The following is a 19,919-nucleotide window of genomic DNA, read 5'->3' as shown; positions in this document are numbered from 1 at the left end:
TTATTTCTTCTGTTGAACACAAAATATATTTTGAAAAATGTTGCTAACCAGACAGCTGACGGTAGCCTACCCATTCGGTAGTATGTTGTTTTTTTCCTACTATGGAAGTCAATGGGGCCCATCAACTGTTACTGACATTCTTCAAAATATAATTTGTGTTCAACAGAAGAAAAAAAAAAACTCATACAGATCTTGAGCGTGAGTAAATTACTATTTTCATTTGAGGTGAACTAACAGGCCCCGTTCTCGGAAATGAGGTAGGCCTATGGCCTTTTCCCTGGTGAAATGAATAAGGTTGTAGTTCTTAGGAAGTGAAAGCACGTGAGTAACTGTCCATATGTAGGCCTATTATTATTTTTATATTCACATAAACTTGATAACAAACTCAAACCAGAGTTATTAAACTAGTTTCAGTACTTGTCCAGTAGATGGCTCTATTGCAACCCATTTGAGGGACTTGCACTTCTCTGGGGAAAATGATTTATTTCCAGTAATTTATCTATTACTTTGCGATGCTGATTTCAACGGCTCTGCAATCGAGCAGCTGTTGCTATGGTTACCACCTCAAGCAAAGGCGATTTATGTTTGCGAGCGTATCTACATTTAGTGCAGTCTAACTTAGTTTTTTTATATTTTTTTTATTCTTAAGAATATAAGCTGTCTTTTTGTCTTAATCAGCTGTCAAAGGTTCGGAAAATGTTGTGACACGACAAAACTATATAGGCTGCTAGTACATATTTTGTAGCATAGCCGACTACTTGTACGCTTCGTAGATCGTGAAGAAGCTTATCTTCTTCGCTTCTACACTAATGATTCCGCCCATTCTCTCTTGACAGCTCCGTCTTTCACCAACACACTCATTGCGCTCGTTTTGAAGGTCCTGCGCTAGACCCTCCCCAAGAGACATGCTCAATCTCTCAAATATATATATTCTCCTAAAATCACCGCTGGTTTTATTAAACAAGTTTTCCGAGATCTAAACGACGCGCCCGCGTTTCTAATTTTTACCCGAACGGACAAACTCTTCTGTTCGGATTGTGGTTTGTGGAGATGGAGATGCGTGCTGTTTTGGTTTATGCCTTTTTAGCGGTTTTCATCGGTCCATGTCGGGGGACTTTAATGAACTGCGATGAAGTGCGTAAAGTTTTTCAACTCAAGCAAATCGGACCTGTAAAATCACTGCCTGAAACACCGAGAACAGGTAAGATCTGACCGAATTTGACATGATGCGCCTCTGATTTTGTGTCAATTCGTTTTTGTACAGCAGAGTTTTAAACATTTATGTGAACTGGAAGAATCGCAAATAGCATAGTGTTTGTTATGCGGAAGTCTTAACGCTTTTAAAATGTAACTAATATTCAGTTACTCTGAATTAAAAGTGAAACTGGTTGTCACCTCAGGTAACTTAGGAAACTTTCCACAGGTCTAGGTATCGAACATGTAAAAGATTTGAATACTGTTATAAACTCCGCGATATTGACCCAACATAATTCATCTCTTGATATATTGACTTCAAATGACGCTTTCAAGACGTTTTAGACAAAATGATAGCCGTGGGGCGCGTTTACCGGCTTTAGAAGTTTGAGCTGGTAAATAATCATCGTCTCGAAAGACTGCCTGACGCACATTACTTTTCACATAAACTTTTCAAATAATGTCTCATGGAGCAGTTCTTCTAACAACTTAAGGCAAGACACCCCAGGTGAATTGGGTACAACAAATAATTAACTACTATAGATATCATCATATTTCCCCAGTTGACTGATTACATGAAGAATTGCACAAATAAAATCAGGCAAATTATATATGAACAAACCCCTCTGTAAAAACCTTCAGAATATAGATAGGATTGAAACTGTTTGATGTATGTAAAGCTCCTGAGGTGGAGATTTCTGGCTCAGTGCAGGAGAAAAAAACTCATTTTCAGTAAACTAAAGCTATGTACTGGAGGCCTAATTGAAAAATACTGACACGAATAGATAATGGGCCATAAAATATGCACTTAAAAGTGTATTTTGGATGTTGTCTGAAAAAAACAAGTTATGAAAAGCCCAAAATCTCAAAATTGACAGATGCATAAAAAAACGTTTTTGTCTGTAGTGTATCGCCTTAAACTTGTACTTCCCCCCGAAAGACTTCAAAGATTTTCCATTTACTTTCATGAAAACACATTTACTAAAATAATTTGGAAGTAGATCATCTGAAATTGGCTGGAAGATTATGCAGTCGCTGCTTTTAAGTTTTCAGGATTTGTATGCAACTTATCCTGTAAGGAAATTGAGATAAATGGCCCTATGGAAATATTTCCTTGAGTAAGCTAATATTTTGCTGTTGGTATATATGCACAAGCAGGTTAACAAAACGATGGAAATGAGTTGAGACTGAAGGGTTGTCATCACCCTCAAACTGAGATTTAAAGGGATAGTTCACCCAAAAATGAAAACTCTGTCGTCATTTACTCACCCTCATGTGGTTCCAAACCTGTATGAGTTTCTCTTTTCTGCTAAACCCAAAAGAAAATATTTGTAAGAATGTTGGTAACCAGACAGCTTTCTGGTTACCAACATTCTTCAAAATATCTTCTTTTGTGTTCGACAGAAAAAAGAAACTCATACATATTTGGAAGAACTTGAGGGTGAGTAAATAATGACAGAATGTTCATTTTTAGGTGAACTATCCCTTTAAAATCAGTTCAAAGTTTCCTCAAATCACTCGTCAAGATCAAGTATACTAATCTCAGTGTACTTCAGAAAAGCTCATGCCACTTGACTGCAAAATACAACCATAATTAGTTGCAAATGCACTGTTTGGTTTAAACAGCTGTCATGTAAATCTCTGAGGACTGTTTGGTTTGTGACCTCTGAGCCCGTTGAATGGTCTTTGTCAGGTTGTTTGGATAATCGTCCCATTTTGCTATTTCTGATCTGAAACTAGTTTAGTGACCTCTCTAATAATGGACGGTGATGGTCTTGCTCATATCCAAAGGAAAGGGCTTTAACCAGTTTGACAAACTTTGCTGGGTTAATGGATGCTAAGTGGCTTGAGGAGAACAGCTTGTACACTGTTTCCCACAGAGGTCATCAAATTGAGCTCACTTCAAAGTGCTGCTTGGAAGAGGTTCGCTTCTGAGTTTTACAGGAATTTAGAGCTGTGGTTTGCTATTAAACTTTTGCACAACTCGAAAAACCCTCCAGGAAAGGTGTTTCCTCATTGCTCATCCTGAACTTCAGAGGTTTTTGGTTGGGAGCTGTTAAACACAGAAGTTATTTTTCATGTTCAGTTTTACTTTCATAAGAGATTATGAAATGATATTTGATTAGATCAATCAGTTAGTGAGTTAGAATTGTGCGCATTTAACAGCCTCTTTTAAATGCATTTGTTCACAAGTTGATGTCTTGACATAGGCCACAAGGTCAAGTGTCATCTTGTTTAAGGTCTGTTTCTCTATAGCTTTTCAGCAGAATAATGTAACTCTTCCTACATTGGCTTCATTTTCTTCGATCTTTTTGGAAAAAAAGTTGCTTTTTTAGATTATTCAGTTAATGTGGATTTTGGTTAGCTTTCTTTGGGTTCAGTAGAGATAATTTTGCCTAAATTTGCAGGTTTCGAGAAAACATTAATAAATTCATTGTTAGGCATGCATATTGTTGAATTCAATTCTACTTTTATATGTATATCTGCAGAAACCGGTGCATGGTTTCATGCTTTCTTTTCTGCTCATCATGATAAATGTGCAGTGACTGAAATGCTATCCATGACAGACTAAGTTTGACCTCGTTGAAGGTGTTTGTTCATCATCATTTTGTTTTCTACGACCCAATAGGTGTGCTGCCAACACAACTTTAGATGGACTTGCATCCTGCCTTTTTTGCCATCTTTCCCATCACCCCACTTTTTCATTCGGTTTCATGTAATAAAGCAATGTGTTCAAATCACTCTATTTTTATGAGTTTACCTGACCGGTTCGGTTTTATTAAAGAATAAACAAGACAGGTAAAAAGGTAAAAGATTCTTGAAGGTCATACTTTTATTGCAGATTTCTAAATGCTGCTGAATTTTTCTTCTCTTCGCTTCCGATCTTGGATGTTAGTAGCGATGCGAACTGTTTGATGTCCAGCAAGTTTCCAGGCCAATTATATCCCACACCACATGACCCCTTGTAAGGGCTAAGGTCCTGAAACATCAAATAAACTGACCACCATAGTGAGTGAATAAAAAAGCAAAAATAGTCACATTGACATTTAAATGATTCCTCTAAGGTGTTTATTTCTGTACGTTAACATTACTCTAGCAGTGGCATGCATGCCAGACATTTTTCTTGTTAACTAGGCCTGTTGTAATCCTAAGGCCATGGTCAGAGAAGCTTGTAAAAAGCACTGACCGTCTTTTCTAAATGACGCTTTTCATTGCTTCTCTCAGACCCCTGAAACAAACACACTTTCTGTCTGCTAGCAAAGCCTCACGGTGCATTTGTTAAGTTTTGATCAATCTTGTTTTTTGTTGTAATTCCTCCAAAATGCCTTCATGTAAGAAAGTGCTGGGGATGAGTATGTTCTCTTATTTGAGTATTGTCAATGTATGGCCCTGTTTACACCTGGTATTAAGATGCGTTTTGGTCGATCGGATCACAAGTGGATGAGGCAGACACATACCCGTTTACACCTAGTGTTTTAATCCGTCTCTTTTGTCCACTTTCAAATAATTTTTATTACTTTTCATGCAAATTATGATTATGGGGCAGATTATAGCTACTTTGCTCTAATTGCATCGCGATTAATCACATCCAAAATAAAAGTTTGTGTTTACGGTACATAATATATGTGTGTGTACTGTGTATAATTATTTTTAATACATAAATACCCACACGTGCATGTTTATTTAAGAAATATTTGCATGTATATCGACTGAATGTAGCCTATATAATGTATATTTTATATAAATATAAACATTTTATATATAAATAACATATTTTTCTTAAATATATACATGTGTGCATTTATATACAAAATAATTATACACAGTACACACACATATATTATGTAAACACAAACTTTTATTTTGGATGCGATTAATCGTGATTAATCGTTTGACAGCCCTACTCAATACACTTTTACCATATTGCATGATTTGGAAACTTTGAATTTTGACGTATCACATAACCAGCTCCATTTGTATGGCTTTTAGCACACTTGCTCAGGAGCTCACCTACAGCACTTCATTTGCGAGTCACGATAAAAAAAGCTCTAAGACTCGTTGAAACAAGCTACAATGGCATGATTGCTTCAGCAAATCGTTTGCTTTTGTTAACTCTATCGGTTAGGTTGTATGCTAATTTCATGTATGCTGCTAAGTGTTGCGAAACATGCAAGAAGCATTGTAATATCATCTTGCAGATATATTGCCACAGGTACGTTTTCCCCCTGAGCAAGGAGATTCTCTATCTGTGGTGTATCCCTTCGTTCAGTCATCTCCAACAATTCCCAAATCTCACAGCCTGTTGGATCATGTGAAACCGGGGCAAGAAAGGAGGGTGGAAAGTTCACAGTTGGATGGATTTATTCTCTCTGGTGACTACACTGAAACTTCTAGCAGGTTGTGAGTGAGAAATAAACACTTCCAGGGGCGCTTTCATTTCGCTCTAGCGAGACAGAGATGAATTCCTTTCCTCACGCCATCTCCTTTGCATCTTGCTCAGGAACTCACAACATTGCGTCACGGCGTGGTGATAGTGTCTTTGGCAACACTTGGCTCGTCCCGGCACGTCCCGTGCTGTTTTCCTAGCTATAGCCCCCCCACTGAAAAAAAATTTGGAGTAGGATTTACTTGAAAAAAGCTAGGTAACTTTTTTCACTCAGAAAATGCTAGTAAATTTACAACGATTTGCCAGGTAAAAACCTAAACATATTTATCAGTAGCTTTAATTAGAAATATTCAAGTTAAATTTACTTGGAATATGGAATTAAGTAAACTTTACTTAACCTCGTCAAGTGAAAGTAACAAAGAAAATAAGAAATTTTTACTTGGCTAGTAAAAGGTTGAGTAATATCAATTTAGTTGAAATTTCCTTTGCATTACATTTCACTCAAACAATAATATTGAATTATACCACCAGTATGTGCTTTACTTGGAACTTCTAAGTAATTTATACTACATCATGTCAGATGTTAAACATCATGTGAATGCAAAGACCTCAATACTTGGTAGAAAATTCACAATGACGGTAACATTTGATGGATCGTTTTTGTGTTTGAATGTGTCATTTTGAGCAGAAAATTTACTCGAAATGTCACAAAATGGCAAGTTACTATAATCCTAACAACAAAAGCAATTATAAAACAGTGTAAATACAGCTGGAAACCAGTGAAAAATCAACCTCATTAATTAATCAAGGTCCAGTGCATGATGGGAACCCCAGTATCAGAAAAGTTGTGTAATTTTTACTTAATTTTATTAAGTTGATATTTACGCTTTCGTTTCTACTCGCTTGAATTAAGTACTGATATGGAATTTACTTAGTTTTTTTAATTCTTGCCTGAACTAACTTTTTCATGTAAATTACATTGTTTTTTTCAGTAGTATTTACTTCACCACAAAATCATTTTTTACAGTGTAGGTGCTGTCATTTGCATTGACCTTTTTGGGAGAAAAAGTTTTTTTTCTTATGTAGTGATGGAAAGTTTTTTGTCGGATCTCAGTGGAATAAGAATTTTGATGTTGGAGATATCAAGCCCTATCACCCTCCCCACCCTGCTGGCCTGCTGCAGCTTGCATACGTGTGGAGGTTTGTGGCCACCCGGTGGGAGTGTGAGTCTGATAATGGTCCTTAACGTGAGTGGAGTTGTGAACCTTTGTAGTTCATGTATGTTTGTGATGTCTCTTGTTATGTCAGTTTGTACTTTATTGTTGATGCTGCTTAAATTGCCATGTGAAGGGACAAAAAAGACCACTATTACTACTCTTACTAAAGATGCTGTAAAAAAAATGTTCATGTTTTTGTTTGTGTTTGCTCATACAAAACTCACTGACACATTTTTTGCCAGGATGTTGGTGTGATATGATGTTGCTGATAGTCAGATACTGGTTCAGGTGTCTGTGATATTTTTGTTGAAATTTACATGGACCCTAAGAATTTCTTTTCTTTTCTTTATTTTTACATTTATTTGTATCCCTTTTTATAATCAATTTTTATGAAGCCAGGTGTAAATCATGACTCATCACTTTGGAAAATAACAGCACACCTATATATAATTATTATTATTATACAGAATATTTTTGTTGTTCCTGCAAGTCTAGTGAGGAAGTTTGTTCAAATAGTAAAACAAAATTGGTCACACTTTAGTTTAATTTCTCACTATTATGCCTCAATAAACTCCTACTGCTTAATAATAGTTAGTAAGGTAGTTGTTAAGTTTAGGTATTGGGTAGGATTAAAGGGTAGTTACCCCCCAAAAAAAAAAAAAAATGCCATTACTTACTGCCCCTCAAGTTGTTTCAAACCTGAATGAGTTTCTTTCTTCTGTTGGACACAAAAGAATATATATGTTAAAGAATGTTGGTCACAGTTGATGGACCCCATTGACTTCCATAGGAAAAAAACATACTATGGAAGTCAGTTTACAGATTGTTCTGTAAATATATATAAAATACTGAATCTTCCTGGCACCACAGCTGGTAGTTTATTTGTCTGTAAAAATGACAGTATGAGAAATATTAGAGATGCTTGCCCCTATAAGTACTAAGGATCATTTCATACAACTTAAATGCACATTACCACCATAATTAACAATCCTAAACTTTGTTTGTTTATCCCAACAGGTTCAGACCTCCAGGTTTGTTTATCAAAAAATGTAACGTGCTGCACTAAGAAGATGGAGGAGCGTTACCAGGTGGCGGCACGACGGGACATCCAGAACCTTCTCCAGACGTCCAGCTCAAGTCTGAAGTTCCTCATCTCACGCAATGTGGCTGCTTTTCAAGGTTAGTTGATTGATTTTAGAGGCTAGCACTGGTATATTGTCTGCCACTCTCAGTAAACGCTTCCTGAATTCTCTTACCACATGTTGTGTGTTATTCTTTAGTTTATAAGCTTATGAGAAATCTGAAAGATCGTTTTTTGTACAGTTTATCCAACACCTTAGAGTCACTTCATGCTTGGCAGGTTGTAGTGTTGTTGTTTGGTATGATGTCAGTTTTATTCCAGACATTTTACTACAGTAAATTATTACCACGGTATACTTTTCCCTGAGACCCACAATATGTGATTTAGTTCCCTGGTGGCTCTCCAAGGGCTTAATTCTGCTGCTTTTCAGTACATTTCAGGTTTACCAGTGTTCATTTAAAGGTTTTCAATGAATGGCTTCCTTGATGAGCTGTACACCAAGATGCTTGTTTTGAGGCCTTAATGAAACCCTTCACAGCTTCATAATGTTAGGTCATAGGAGCCTACGCACCTTTGCGGAGGAGGGTATCCTTCATTTGAACCAAATGACAAACCCGGATAACCTGTAATCACACATAAGTGCTGCTGATGCAAGAAGATGCACCGATCCTAACAAAAACCTCTCTATGTCGTCTACAGCGTATTCTCAGCAGAGCCTCTCTCTCAGGTTTCACAAAGGTGGTTAGTCAGTCAGTTTGTAGCTAGCAGCTCATGATGGGTCGGTTCATTGTGAGTGTGTGGAGTTCTTGGATTGCTGCATATGTGCCAGGAGAGTGAAGATTAAGAGTCTCCATTACAGTAAAAGTGAAGTGTCACTTTTTATGCTGACTTTGAGAGTCACAAAGGTTTTTGTTTGAGCGAGTGAGGTGATGCTTTATCTTAATCAGCTGATACTGATAGTAGATCATTGTCATTGATAACCAACGCAATTGTCATCATTATAAATCTGTAGTTGCCTACAAAAGGCAAATACAGAAAATGATTTTTAACTATTGTTACTGATATACTTCTCGAACTGCTTTGCATTTCATCCCATGTTTTTATGTAAAATTATCCTTTTGACTTTCGTCTTTGCATTTCTCTTGCATTACTGAGTTGTGACTGACAGTTCAAACGCAGGTGTAGACACGCTTCTGTTTACTGCCTACTTTGCTAGACAACATTACTGTGAGAGTTTCCCTCACAATCGAGACTATATCATTAAACCAAACCTCTTGCATTATTTCGCTTGTGGTTTAGGGCCCTTTTTATCTCAACGCAAGACCTGTTATATCACATCATTTGGAAGAATGGTATTCAGGTGGCAGTTACCATAAAAACATTTTGCACGTTTTGTTGGGCGTAAACTTGGGGAGAGCCCTGATGGTGTCTAATCACAAGACTCATTTTATGAGATTAGGCCCATATTACAGGGCCCAGTCCCAGCCTTCTGCTGTCTAACTAGCTATTACCTCTTGCCTATGATACTGAACGTTGTTGTCTTATAGGTATGAAAACAAGGGATGAAACACAGCTGAACACAAAACGTTTGAGATGGGGATGCAGAATGTAACATTAACCCTATTGATATTGGCAAAAATGTTCACCATTGGTCCAATTAGGCTAAAATTGGAAGCACTAGCAGACAATATTCTTTTGAAATGGCTTATAATTTAATGTATTCCTTTATTTCACATTGTTCTATAAGGGAAAACACTGTAATAAAAAAAAAAGATGGTCGGTTTGAAAATGTACACTACCGTTCAAAAGTTTGGGGTCAGTGAGAATTTTATTTTTATTTTTTGGAGGAAAGAAATCAATACTTTTATTTATCAAGGACAGTAAAGACATTTATAATGTTACAAAAGATTCTATTTCAAACAAATGCTGTTCTTTTGAACTTCCTATTCATCAAAGAATCCTAAAAAAACAACAACAAAAAAAACTGTACAACTGACAGACCAACAACTGTTTCAACATTGATAATAATAATAATAAATGTTTCTTGAGCATCAAATCCTCATATTATTCTGATTTGTGAAGGATCATTTGACACTGAAGACACTGACACTGGTGATGCTGAAAATTCAGCTTTGACCACAGGAATAAATTACACTTTACTATATATTCACACAGAAAACAGCTGATTTACACTGGAATAATATTTAATACTATAACTGATTTTTGTTGTATTTTTAATCAAATAAGCGCAGCCATGGTTAGCAGAAGAGAATTCTTTTAAAAGTATTTAAAATCGTACCGACCCCAAACTTTTGAACGGTAGTGTATATCAAATCAATCAAAATTCAGCCAAAAACCTTTTTCTCAGCTTCAGCGCATGTTTAGTACATTTGCCTTTATGTATATTTACCCTATTGACTATTGTGTTGGTTATCAATAAAAAAGGTTTTGTTGGAAATCCATCCTATTTTTTTATTTCTCTTTTTCCATGTGTTTTGCCGTCTTTAAACAATGAATGTGCAATATAGTGCAGCGCTGCAGAAATTACAGCGACATCTTGTTTTACTTGCTTTGATTTTGGTGGTCCAGTGAAATGCGGGTTTACCAATTTTATGAGGTTATACAGAACCCATATTATGATGCTGTTGGTTTTTGAGGAGCATAAATAGTTCTGTCTTTGAAACAAATGGGCACTTTTTCCTAATTAAGCTTTAGTTTCTGTTGGAGATGTATTCAATGTAGATGTTGTAAAGAGTTGATCGCTAGGAATTGGTCTTCAACCATGGGATACTGTGAGAAAATTTAACCACAAGGTGATGGTCTGGTTACCTACACGACTTGTTTACGTTTTAGACTATGTTCCACTTCCCCATTGTAAACCAGGCAGTCATGTGTGAACAGTGAGGGCCGTTTGTTTGCACAATTGATACTGAAGCTGTGTAAAATTCCCTCTATAAAGGGGTACTGTTTGTCCCTGCATACGTTAGATATTAATATTACCCACCTGTTACCAACAAGTCTTGCAAAACGTGTGACAATTGAGCACATTCTCCAAAATCAAACTTAAAACAAACACCATTACAGAAATTAGAAATCTGCTTAATTTTCATTGTCTCAGTGCAAATGCTCTGAACAATAGGGCTTATTTTCTTCATGCATTTGTGATTTTGAGGTGAATTACAACCTTATTTGTCGTATTGCATGCAGATTCTTTGTCTGGTTGTTGTTTATCATCTTTTGAATTACTGGCTAAAAGTTGCAGGTCTTAGGATGGTGGTTTATTCCAACCTGGTAAGATTAATAGTTGTGGTTCCCATGGAACGATGGCAAACCTCTCACGGAGTGAAAGAGAATTGACCGGCGTCTCTCTCAGTGGGCAGCAGCATATTTGCACATTGTGCGGCCGACGCGGAGACCATTTACGAGTCGAGGTTAAAGACAAACACACTCCTGTGGAGCTGGAGTCGCGGCCTCTCAGTCGGCTGAAGGTTGCTTGTTGAAAAGGCCGTCGGGTAGACATTTTCCACTTTTATTTTTTTTTTGCTTTCCCTGCATTGCCAAATGACATCAAAGTGAGCTCTGCTTCAGTAGGAGAGCTGATGGATTCGGCAGGTGATGCCGAAAACAGCAATCCGTTTCGAGACGGAGGCTGAGATAAGAGGGAAAGATGTTTTTCTTAAGAGTGTCTCACTAGTGAGAGCGAAATTGCACTGTTGAGTGAGCAAAATACCTGGAAGCCACTTGTTGAAAGAGTTGAGTGAGGAAAAATTGCCAGAATTTGTGAGGAAGCCTTTGGCTTGTTTAGTTTGATTCAAAGCAAATCACATGGAAAGTGTGAATCATCATTTTGGGAGTTATGGATTTTTTTTTTTCTGCCAAAGTTACTGCAAAGTTATTGATGTTTTGTGGTTTTGTAACATGTTGAATTGTGGAATTCCCTTAGTACCCATTGGAAAGATATCACAAACGAGAGTTTTTTTAATCTCATCCATGACAAACATTTAACATCCATGGAACTTTTCTTTTGCACAAAAGGTTTTTTAAATGTGTGAATTATTTAAAGGAGGAATATTGTGACGTGTTCGTTCCCGGAGGAAAACTCAAGACTACAATGGAGGCGTTTCAGGGAGTTCAGAAACACTGACACTGATATAGAGAAAAACTCCTGCTGGAGGAACTTTGTAGACATTTTAATGCTCAAACAACAACATTACACACTAAAGAAAGTTGAAAATGTAAAAAAGCATAATATCTTCCCATTAAGGTATTATTTATGTCTGTATTGTTACACTTATCTGAGCAGCAGTCATAATATTTGCCTTGGCCACCACCAGTAATAATTCAGTTCTGCAAATCATGCATTGATAACAAATTACATGAAAAGTCATGCACCAATGCAACAAATAATAGCCTAATCCTAAACGAAATCAATTTACATTTAAAGTGTGACTTATTCAAACTCCCTCTCCATATTTCACAGTGATATTCAAAGCTATTGGAGGCAGATATCTGCATACTGTAATGCTGATGACAAGGTCAAGGACAAGATAGGTCAACGAGCAGTCGACAGACCCCAGACCTAAATAAATAACTCATACAGTCAGTGTTCATGTCACATCGGGGAGGACGAGTTGAAAGGAAGGACTAAAGTGCCTATTTGTTAGACACAAACCCTGCAATTATGCATTTTTATTTGATACAGATGGAGACAAGGCCATGATTCATCAACCTCACAGTGAATAAAATTAAACCATCACAAAACAACAAAACAGAGTCACTTGGTACAGATAATAGTCTATTGTTCAAATATAGAGACTTAAAGGAACTTCTCTAACAATAGAACTGCTCAAAAGACAATTTTCGGCTCAAGACTAAATAGAGCTCTCAGGTGTTTAAATAGCGGTGTAAGGCATCACTGTAATGTTTATTTTAATTTTTCTATACAATAGGGTTCATACAATTTTTCATGTTAAACAACATGCATTAATGATACCTCAAAGCCCTTCACAAATCCTTCATAATATTATAATATCTGGATTTATACATTTGACAGATTGCAACTGCTTGTAAAGAACTTAACATTAAACCAAAAGGTTTAGGGAAAAAAGCTTTCCTTTTAAATTGTGCATCACTTGGACAACAGGATGAAAGATGCAAAGCCTGTCAATTTATTCAACTGTCACAGGCCGCTTTGAGCCCATAAAACACGTTATATGCATGACTTGTATTTCCGAATGTCTCCTGGTTAACTTGCATTGCGGGCCCTTAAATCCTCTTTGTGATTCAGGAAGTCATCTTGGCAGGATTGAACGTCCCTCCGTGCCTTCCATGCTTATGTGGCCATACGCATTTTCTGGGACTTTTTGACTGATTGTTCTCAATAGCAGGAAGATACAATGCCACATGGGTGGTAGTGTACGATGTGATGGGCTCAGTTTAGAACATTTATGTCACAGATTGACCTCCCCTGGAGACTATGGAGGATGTGATCGGAATTTCTTTATCTGACGTTTTGCCCATTTACATGCTGTAAAGTTTCAGGAGTGACAACCGCATTTTAACTCACTACAGAAATTGTGACTGACCATAGCATCGTTCTGGCATCTCACGTGTTTACTATTTTTAACCAAAGTAATATATCGTAAATACGAGTGGGAAGCTCTGGATTTTCTTTGAGCGCCGATCTGTACGAGTTTGGGTTGTGTCTGCGAGAAACATGGCGGAATACCACAATACTTGGTACTTCTGACATTGTCAGGTTTTTTATTTACAACAAAATAAGCTAATTCCCTGCACAAAATATAGTAGCATTGTTATATAGCAATATATGTAACAATAAAGTTTACAATGGCTTAACAAATGAATAAAAAAAACTTTAAAAAGCAAAACACCTGATGCACATTCTTTGTTCTTCATTTTCTAGAAGTATAGTTTAAAACTGTGTAGCCTAGTTCATTAAGAGAAGGTACCCCGCCATCTTGGTCCAACAAAAGTGGAGGCTAGTTACTTTTTACCATTGCAATGGGTGGTTTGTCCTGTGGTTAACATGATCCAAATACTATGGACGACCAAATTTAACCCTATAAAATGTTACAGATGTTCCTGTTTTTGTTCAAATGCATCTGCATCCCAACTCAAGCTACTGCTACTGAAAACTCAAGCTGTGCAATTTTAAGAGAGAAAACATGTAATATAAAATGTTCACCTGTTTGGCAAGTGTTTGTCATGTTCTGATGATAAAGTCAAGTCACCTTTATATATACAGCGCTTTTTACAATAAAGATTGCATCAAAGCAGCTTCACAGTGATAGCATGAAAATAATACAAGAAGTTTGTTTCTAGAAGAAAATTGCGTCATCGTCCACCTGAAGTAAGGCAGATCAATAATATTGTTGAATAATAAATGACCCCAACTAAGCAAGAAAAAAAAGTAAATGTACTTTTTTACATTTGGCTTTTGGCTTGCTTAGTTGGGGACATTTAATATTCAACAATATTATTGATCTGCCTTACTTCAGGTGGACGATGACGCAATTTTGAAATTGCATCAAAACAGTGGCAAGGAACCAAAACTCCATCAGTGACAGAATGGAGAAAAAAACCTTGGGAGAACCCAGGCTCTCCTTCTCCTCTGGCCAACGAGCGAACAGTGTATGATTATGATTCAGGCAACATTATAGGTCAGAATTCAGATTGGATCAGAACATTCACAATATTTATCCAGTTCCACAATTCCATAAAACCACAATTAACTGTCTGGTTTCTACAACTTTCACTCAGGAGCAAAAATCTGCCTTTAAACTTGAAAGAAATAAAGATTTGACGTTTATCGTGATAATTATCAATATCGACTGATATGAAAAATTGTATCGTGATAACTTTTGACCATATCACCCAGCCCTACTAGCAACATGAAAAAGAAAAAAAAAACCTATATGAACCTCTCCATCCATCCATCCATCCATCCATCCATCCATCCATCCATCCATCCATCCATCCATCCATCCATCCATCCATCCATCCATCCATCCATCCATCCATCCATCCATCCATCCATCCATCCATCCATCCATCCATCCATCCATCCATCCATCCATCCATCCATCCATCCATCCGCCTTCCTCAAGCTAACTTCAAAGTTTGTCTTAAGGGACTTTTTTATATAGTTAATAATATCTGTTGTACAAACAGTGCCATTTTAGATGTCTTTTCCCATGCACATGTTCCTGCTCTCCCAACAGAACACCAGTGGCATCCTTGCATTTAGAGAATTACTGTCACGGCATTTGCACGAAAAGTCCACAGCATTCCTCTCTCATGAACCTGCCTGTGATTTACTGTAGGCTTCAGGCAAATGACCTAGACCAACCTCTCCGTACCCAACCGTTCACTAATCAGAACCTGTCACTGGAGCGAGTAACAAAGGCAGCTTAATGAAAACAAAATGTCTCTGTTTGAGATGGCTTCCTGGTAAAGGACTCTGGTTAGAGGGCAAAGACGTGCTTTTGTCCCATTACCGCTGCTGTGTGGTCTTCGGTGCATTTTTGCCTCCTTTAACTCATGAATCAGAGATTGATGTCACACCAGGCCAAGTGGCCCTCATGCCCCGATGAAGTGCCATTGACCGTCAGCCTTATTAAAATTCCCCAATTCCTGTAGGCTTTGCCCAATTTAGCATTTCGATATTGAAACCTGAACTTGGCTCATTCTGTGTCCCCTTAAGGGTCTTAAGCTGCAATTATTTGGCAAGTAAACAAACACTGGAAATGAGCAGATGCATGCGTATGGATGTCTTGTTGTTTGTCGACAGGCTCAGAATTTGATTTGTTCTGTTAACTGGGAAATCTGTTCAAGAGCTCTTTTCACATTATTAAAATAGAGTTGTCATTAATATTCTGGATAGGAAGAATGCCCAGTCTTGAAGATAGTGGATAGTATTGTTCCTCTATCATGCAATTGAATTGGTTTTGTAAAGTATTAATGAAATTAGTTTAAAGCGGTGCAAAGCTAGTGCATATTAATATATCTAATAAATAGTACTTTGAGCAGACTGTATCCGAATATTTTTACTTTTCAATGGAATTGCATGACAGGATACAGTTTAGAAACACAACGTGTCCTCATGGAAATAGAAAATGAACACATCGTAACTCAGGAAGTGATCCATCTTGTAGTTATCACTGTGGATGCTGTCAAAGATAAGCCGTATTATGATTATATTGTTAGTTTCTCATTTTCTCTTATAAACACTGCTGTTCAAAAGTTTTGGGGTCGGTAAGATGTTTTAAAATGTTTTTGAAAGAAGTCTCTTCTGCTCACCGAGACTGCATTTATTTGTAACAAAATACAGTAAAAACAGTAATATTGTGAAATATTATTACAAAAAAAATAAAAACAGTTTTCTATGTGAATATATTTAAAAATGTAATTTAATGTGATACACTTTTATAGATTTTTAAGTTGTTTTTATATAATATTTCTAAATATTATTACAATAAAAATAAAAACTGTTTTCTATGTGAATATATTTTAAAATGTAATTTAATGTGATACATTTTTATATATTTTAAGTTAATTTGTTTTTATATAATATTTCTATATCTTTAAAAAAAAAGAGAAAAGTCTTTCTTTAGTGTAGCTGTAACAATGCAACCTGTCTAATAGGAATAAAAGTCCAAATATTATCAGTTTGGTAATTCCTTATGCACATAGATCTAACTTTACCTCTCATGCTTGTTGTTTCAACTGTCAAGTTGTTTGGATAGAATGAGATGATTGATTCCCAAATGATTATGAGCACACTAACATTAGCATGCTCATGTTAGCAAAGCTATCGTGAATGATCATTATTTCCAAAGGATGATTGACAGCATTGAAATGTTTAAACTATGTGTACTTTAGCTTGCTAGAGGGAGCATAAGTGTCTTCTGGTTCTACGTACAAAGCAAATCACCATGTCTAGGGATATTAGTTAAGGATATTAATAGCACACTTCCTTGAGGAAATAAATGCTTTTGTTTATTCAATTCATTTTGGCAGATTTCCAGTAATTTCTTATCAGCGCTGATCCATCAGCAAAGCAATAAATCAGTGTGCCACTATAACGCAGCAGTATTTTCACACAGTAGTGTCAGTGTGTGTCATGACTTGTATTCGGAGGGCCCCTAATAATACTCTTGTGTGTGCGTGTTTGGCTCACACCCCTTTCAGAGCCCCTTCTAATACCCCTGTTTAAGTGTGTTGTTAAGAGTGGCTTGCTCATTACTGCCACCGTTTTACCACAAACCAGACCTCTGCTGACAGACCGCCACGCCACAGGCCCAAGTGTGAGGCGCAGGAGAGGACGCGCTTGCCTTTTGACACGCATTGACCCCTGGGGAAAACTTTCATTCTTTCATAACCTGCTGATTGCTGGGAGAGTCTTAGTTTAAGATCCAGGAAAACAAAATCTGACATTTTCATGGTAGAATGACTTTCCTCAGATTTAAACATAGTTGCTAATTGGTTGCTAGGATGTTCTGGGTAGTTGCAATAGTATTGCTAAGGGGTGTTGCTTGATGGTTGTTTTCTGGGTACTTTCTAGGGTGTTCTGGGTGGTTGGTTGGATAGACATGCATGTTAAAGGGTATGCTTTCGTATTTTTTTTGTGTTTCTGTTCTGTTAGATGATGCTGGTTTAAAAAAATTCTGGGTGGTTGCCAATGTGTTGCTTGGCAGTTGCAAATGTTTTATGCATAGTTGCCAGGGTGTTCTGAGTGGTTGCTTGGGCATTTCTAGGGTTTTCTGGTTAATTGCTTGGGTGTTGCTAGAGAGTTGAAGGTGGTTGCTATGATGTTACTATGGTGATGCTAGTTGGTTTCAAGAAGCTTTGGGTGGTTGCTGCAACTAAGCACAAAACATTTGCACTTCTTGCACTTCTAGCAACCATCTAGAACACTAGTACCTATGCAATTGCTTGACAGTTTCCTGTGTGTTGCTAAAGTGTTGCTAGGGAGGTTTTCTGGTGTTCTCAGTGGTTGCTTTGGTGTTGTTAGGGATTTGTTGGTGGTTGCTATGATGCTACTAAGGTGATGCTAGTTGGTGTCAAGAAGTTATGGGTGGTTGCTAAGGTGTTGCTATGCAGTTACTAGTGTTCTGGATAATTGCTAGGGCATTGACAGGAATGTGCAAAGGTTTGTGCATAGTTGCTAGAGCGTTCAGGGTGGTTGTCAGCTAGGGCATTGCAATGCGATTGTTAGACAGTTTCCTGGAGGTTGCTAAGGTGTTGCTATGGAGGTTTTCAAGGGTGTTCTGGGTGGGTTCTTGGGTGTTGCTAGGGAGTTGATGGTGGTTGCTATGATATTACTATGGTGATGCTAGTTGGTTTCAAGAAGTTTTGGGTGGTTTCTGCAACTTAAGCACAAACACTTTGCACATCCTGACAACAGCCTGAACGCATCCAGAACACTATGAAATTGCTAGACTTTTTCCTGGGTGTTGCTTGGGAAGTTTTTCTATGAGGTTATGGGTGGTTGCTTGGGTGTTACTAGGGAGTTTTGGGTGGTAGCTATGATGCTGCTAAGGTGGTTTCAAGAAGTTTTGGTGTTGCTAAGGCATTGCAAGGCAGTTGTGTTGTGTACAGTTACTAGGGTGCTCTTGGTGGTTGCTAGGGTGTTGCTGTGTAATTGCTGACAGTTTCCTGTGTGTTCTAGGTTAGGGTGTTACTATGGTGGTCTTGGATTGACTTATCAACTGTAAGAGATACTGTCAGGCTGAGTTTTATGTGCATATTCCTGTCTGTGTTAGTGTGTTGAAATAAAAGCTTTTCCATAGATTTAGAGGCTAGAGCCCATAGACACAAATGGGGTGAAGGAGTCCAGACTGTTTTCAGCAGCCGTGCAGTAAATGACAGGTTTCAGCAAAGACAGCATTCTTTTCCATTGAGAGAAAGAAAGAGAGAGAGAGAAAGAAAACGTGGAGTTTAGCATCGTGTACTTTGACATGCTTATCAAAGAACATTATATTATACAGAGAGAGTTATACAAAGTTCTCAATTGTGTCTTATTTACAATTTTCTCAGAAATGCCTCATTACAGAAATAAAATGGGTTGCAGTATGAAATTACTCTCTGGGAAAACATTTAAGATGTCAAAGACATCTCATCTGTGACTCTGTTTCCCATGTGTAATAATAAGATGTCAGGAATTCCCGCTCTGGACTTCTTTCTTCTCTCTTCATGAGTTCATGAGTGGCTGCTTCAGGATTTCGCTCTCAAATAAACTCCCAACTGGGACGGCAGGCATAAATAGCTACACAGTGTTACTCCTGTGGTTTTATGTCTGAATGTGTCTGGCTTTAGCATCTTCAAAAGCAGGATATGGTTTGTGCAACTATCTAACCCCTTCCTCTTTGTCCCTGAAGACATTTAGCATAATGACCCCATATTTATACCACAGGCAAACAAAAGAGACAAACTCTCTGGCAGCGCAGCTGATTGTTTGCAAACATTGACAGTAATTTAGACTTGTGTTGCAAGTCTGAAATGTGAGCTGCTCGGATTAGAGCAACTATAAGATTCCAGCGAATGAGAAAATAATGGCCCTCTTACTGCTCTACAAAAATGTAAACTCTTGAAGTTTTAAGTTACAAACAATAAAGTTCAAAATCCTAAATCAGTTTTTTTTTCCATTGGGCTCAAAGGGAGATGTTTTTGGATCAGTGAAAGGTTCATAGAGAGTTCAAAAGTTCTGGGTCAGTAAGATATATATATATATATATTAATGAAATTAATGCTTTTTTTTTCCAGAAAGGAAACATTAAATTGATCAAAAGTGACATTAAAGACATGTATAATGTTACAAAATATTTCTGTCCCAGCTGTTCTTTTGAACTTTTTATTCATCTGAATCCTGAAAAAAAATGACGATTTCCACCAAAATGGTGTTTTCAACATTGATAATAATCAGAAATGTTTCTTCAGCAGCAAATCATCATATCAAAATGATTTCTGAAGGATCATGTGACACTGAAGACTGGAGTAATGATGCTGAAAATTCAGCTTT

At 37.2% G+C, this 19,919-nt stretch overlaps 1 protein-coding gene across 1 annotated transcript in view; it reads left to right on the top strand.

Annotated features, from left to right (window-relative positions):
• Positions 1–820: 820 nt before the first annotated feature.
• Positions 821–19,919, top strand: part of gpc5a (glypican 5a) — a 189,841-nt gene continuing 170,742 nt past the window's right edge. Inside the window, exons 1-2 of the mRNA XM_056258664.1 lie at positions 821–1,201; positions 7,816–7,977. Of these exons, the coding sequence (XP_056114639.1) occupies positions 1,051–1,201; positions 7,816–7,977 (313 nt within the window). The 5' untranslated portion in view covers positions 821–1,050. The remainder of the gene's footprint in view (positions 1,202–7,815; positions 7,978–19,919) is intronic.

This window comes from Rhinichthys klamathensis, unplaced genomic scaffold (assembly GCF_029890125.1).
Source record: "Rhinichthys klamathensis goyatoka isolate OS25496 unplaced genomic scaffold, OSU_Roscu_1.1 h1tg000157l_1, whole genome shotgun sequence".
Classification (NCBI taxonomy): domain Eukaryota; kingdom Metazoa; phylum Chordata; class Actinopteri; order Cypriniformes; family Leuciscidae; genus Rhinichthys; species Rhinichthys klamathensis.
Note: the sequence above shows the minus strand (reverse complement) of the source record. Positions and strands in the feature narration are given on the sequence as shown.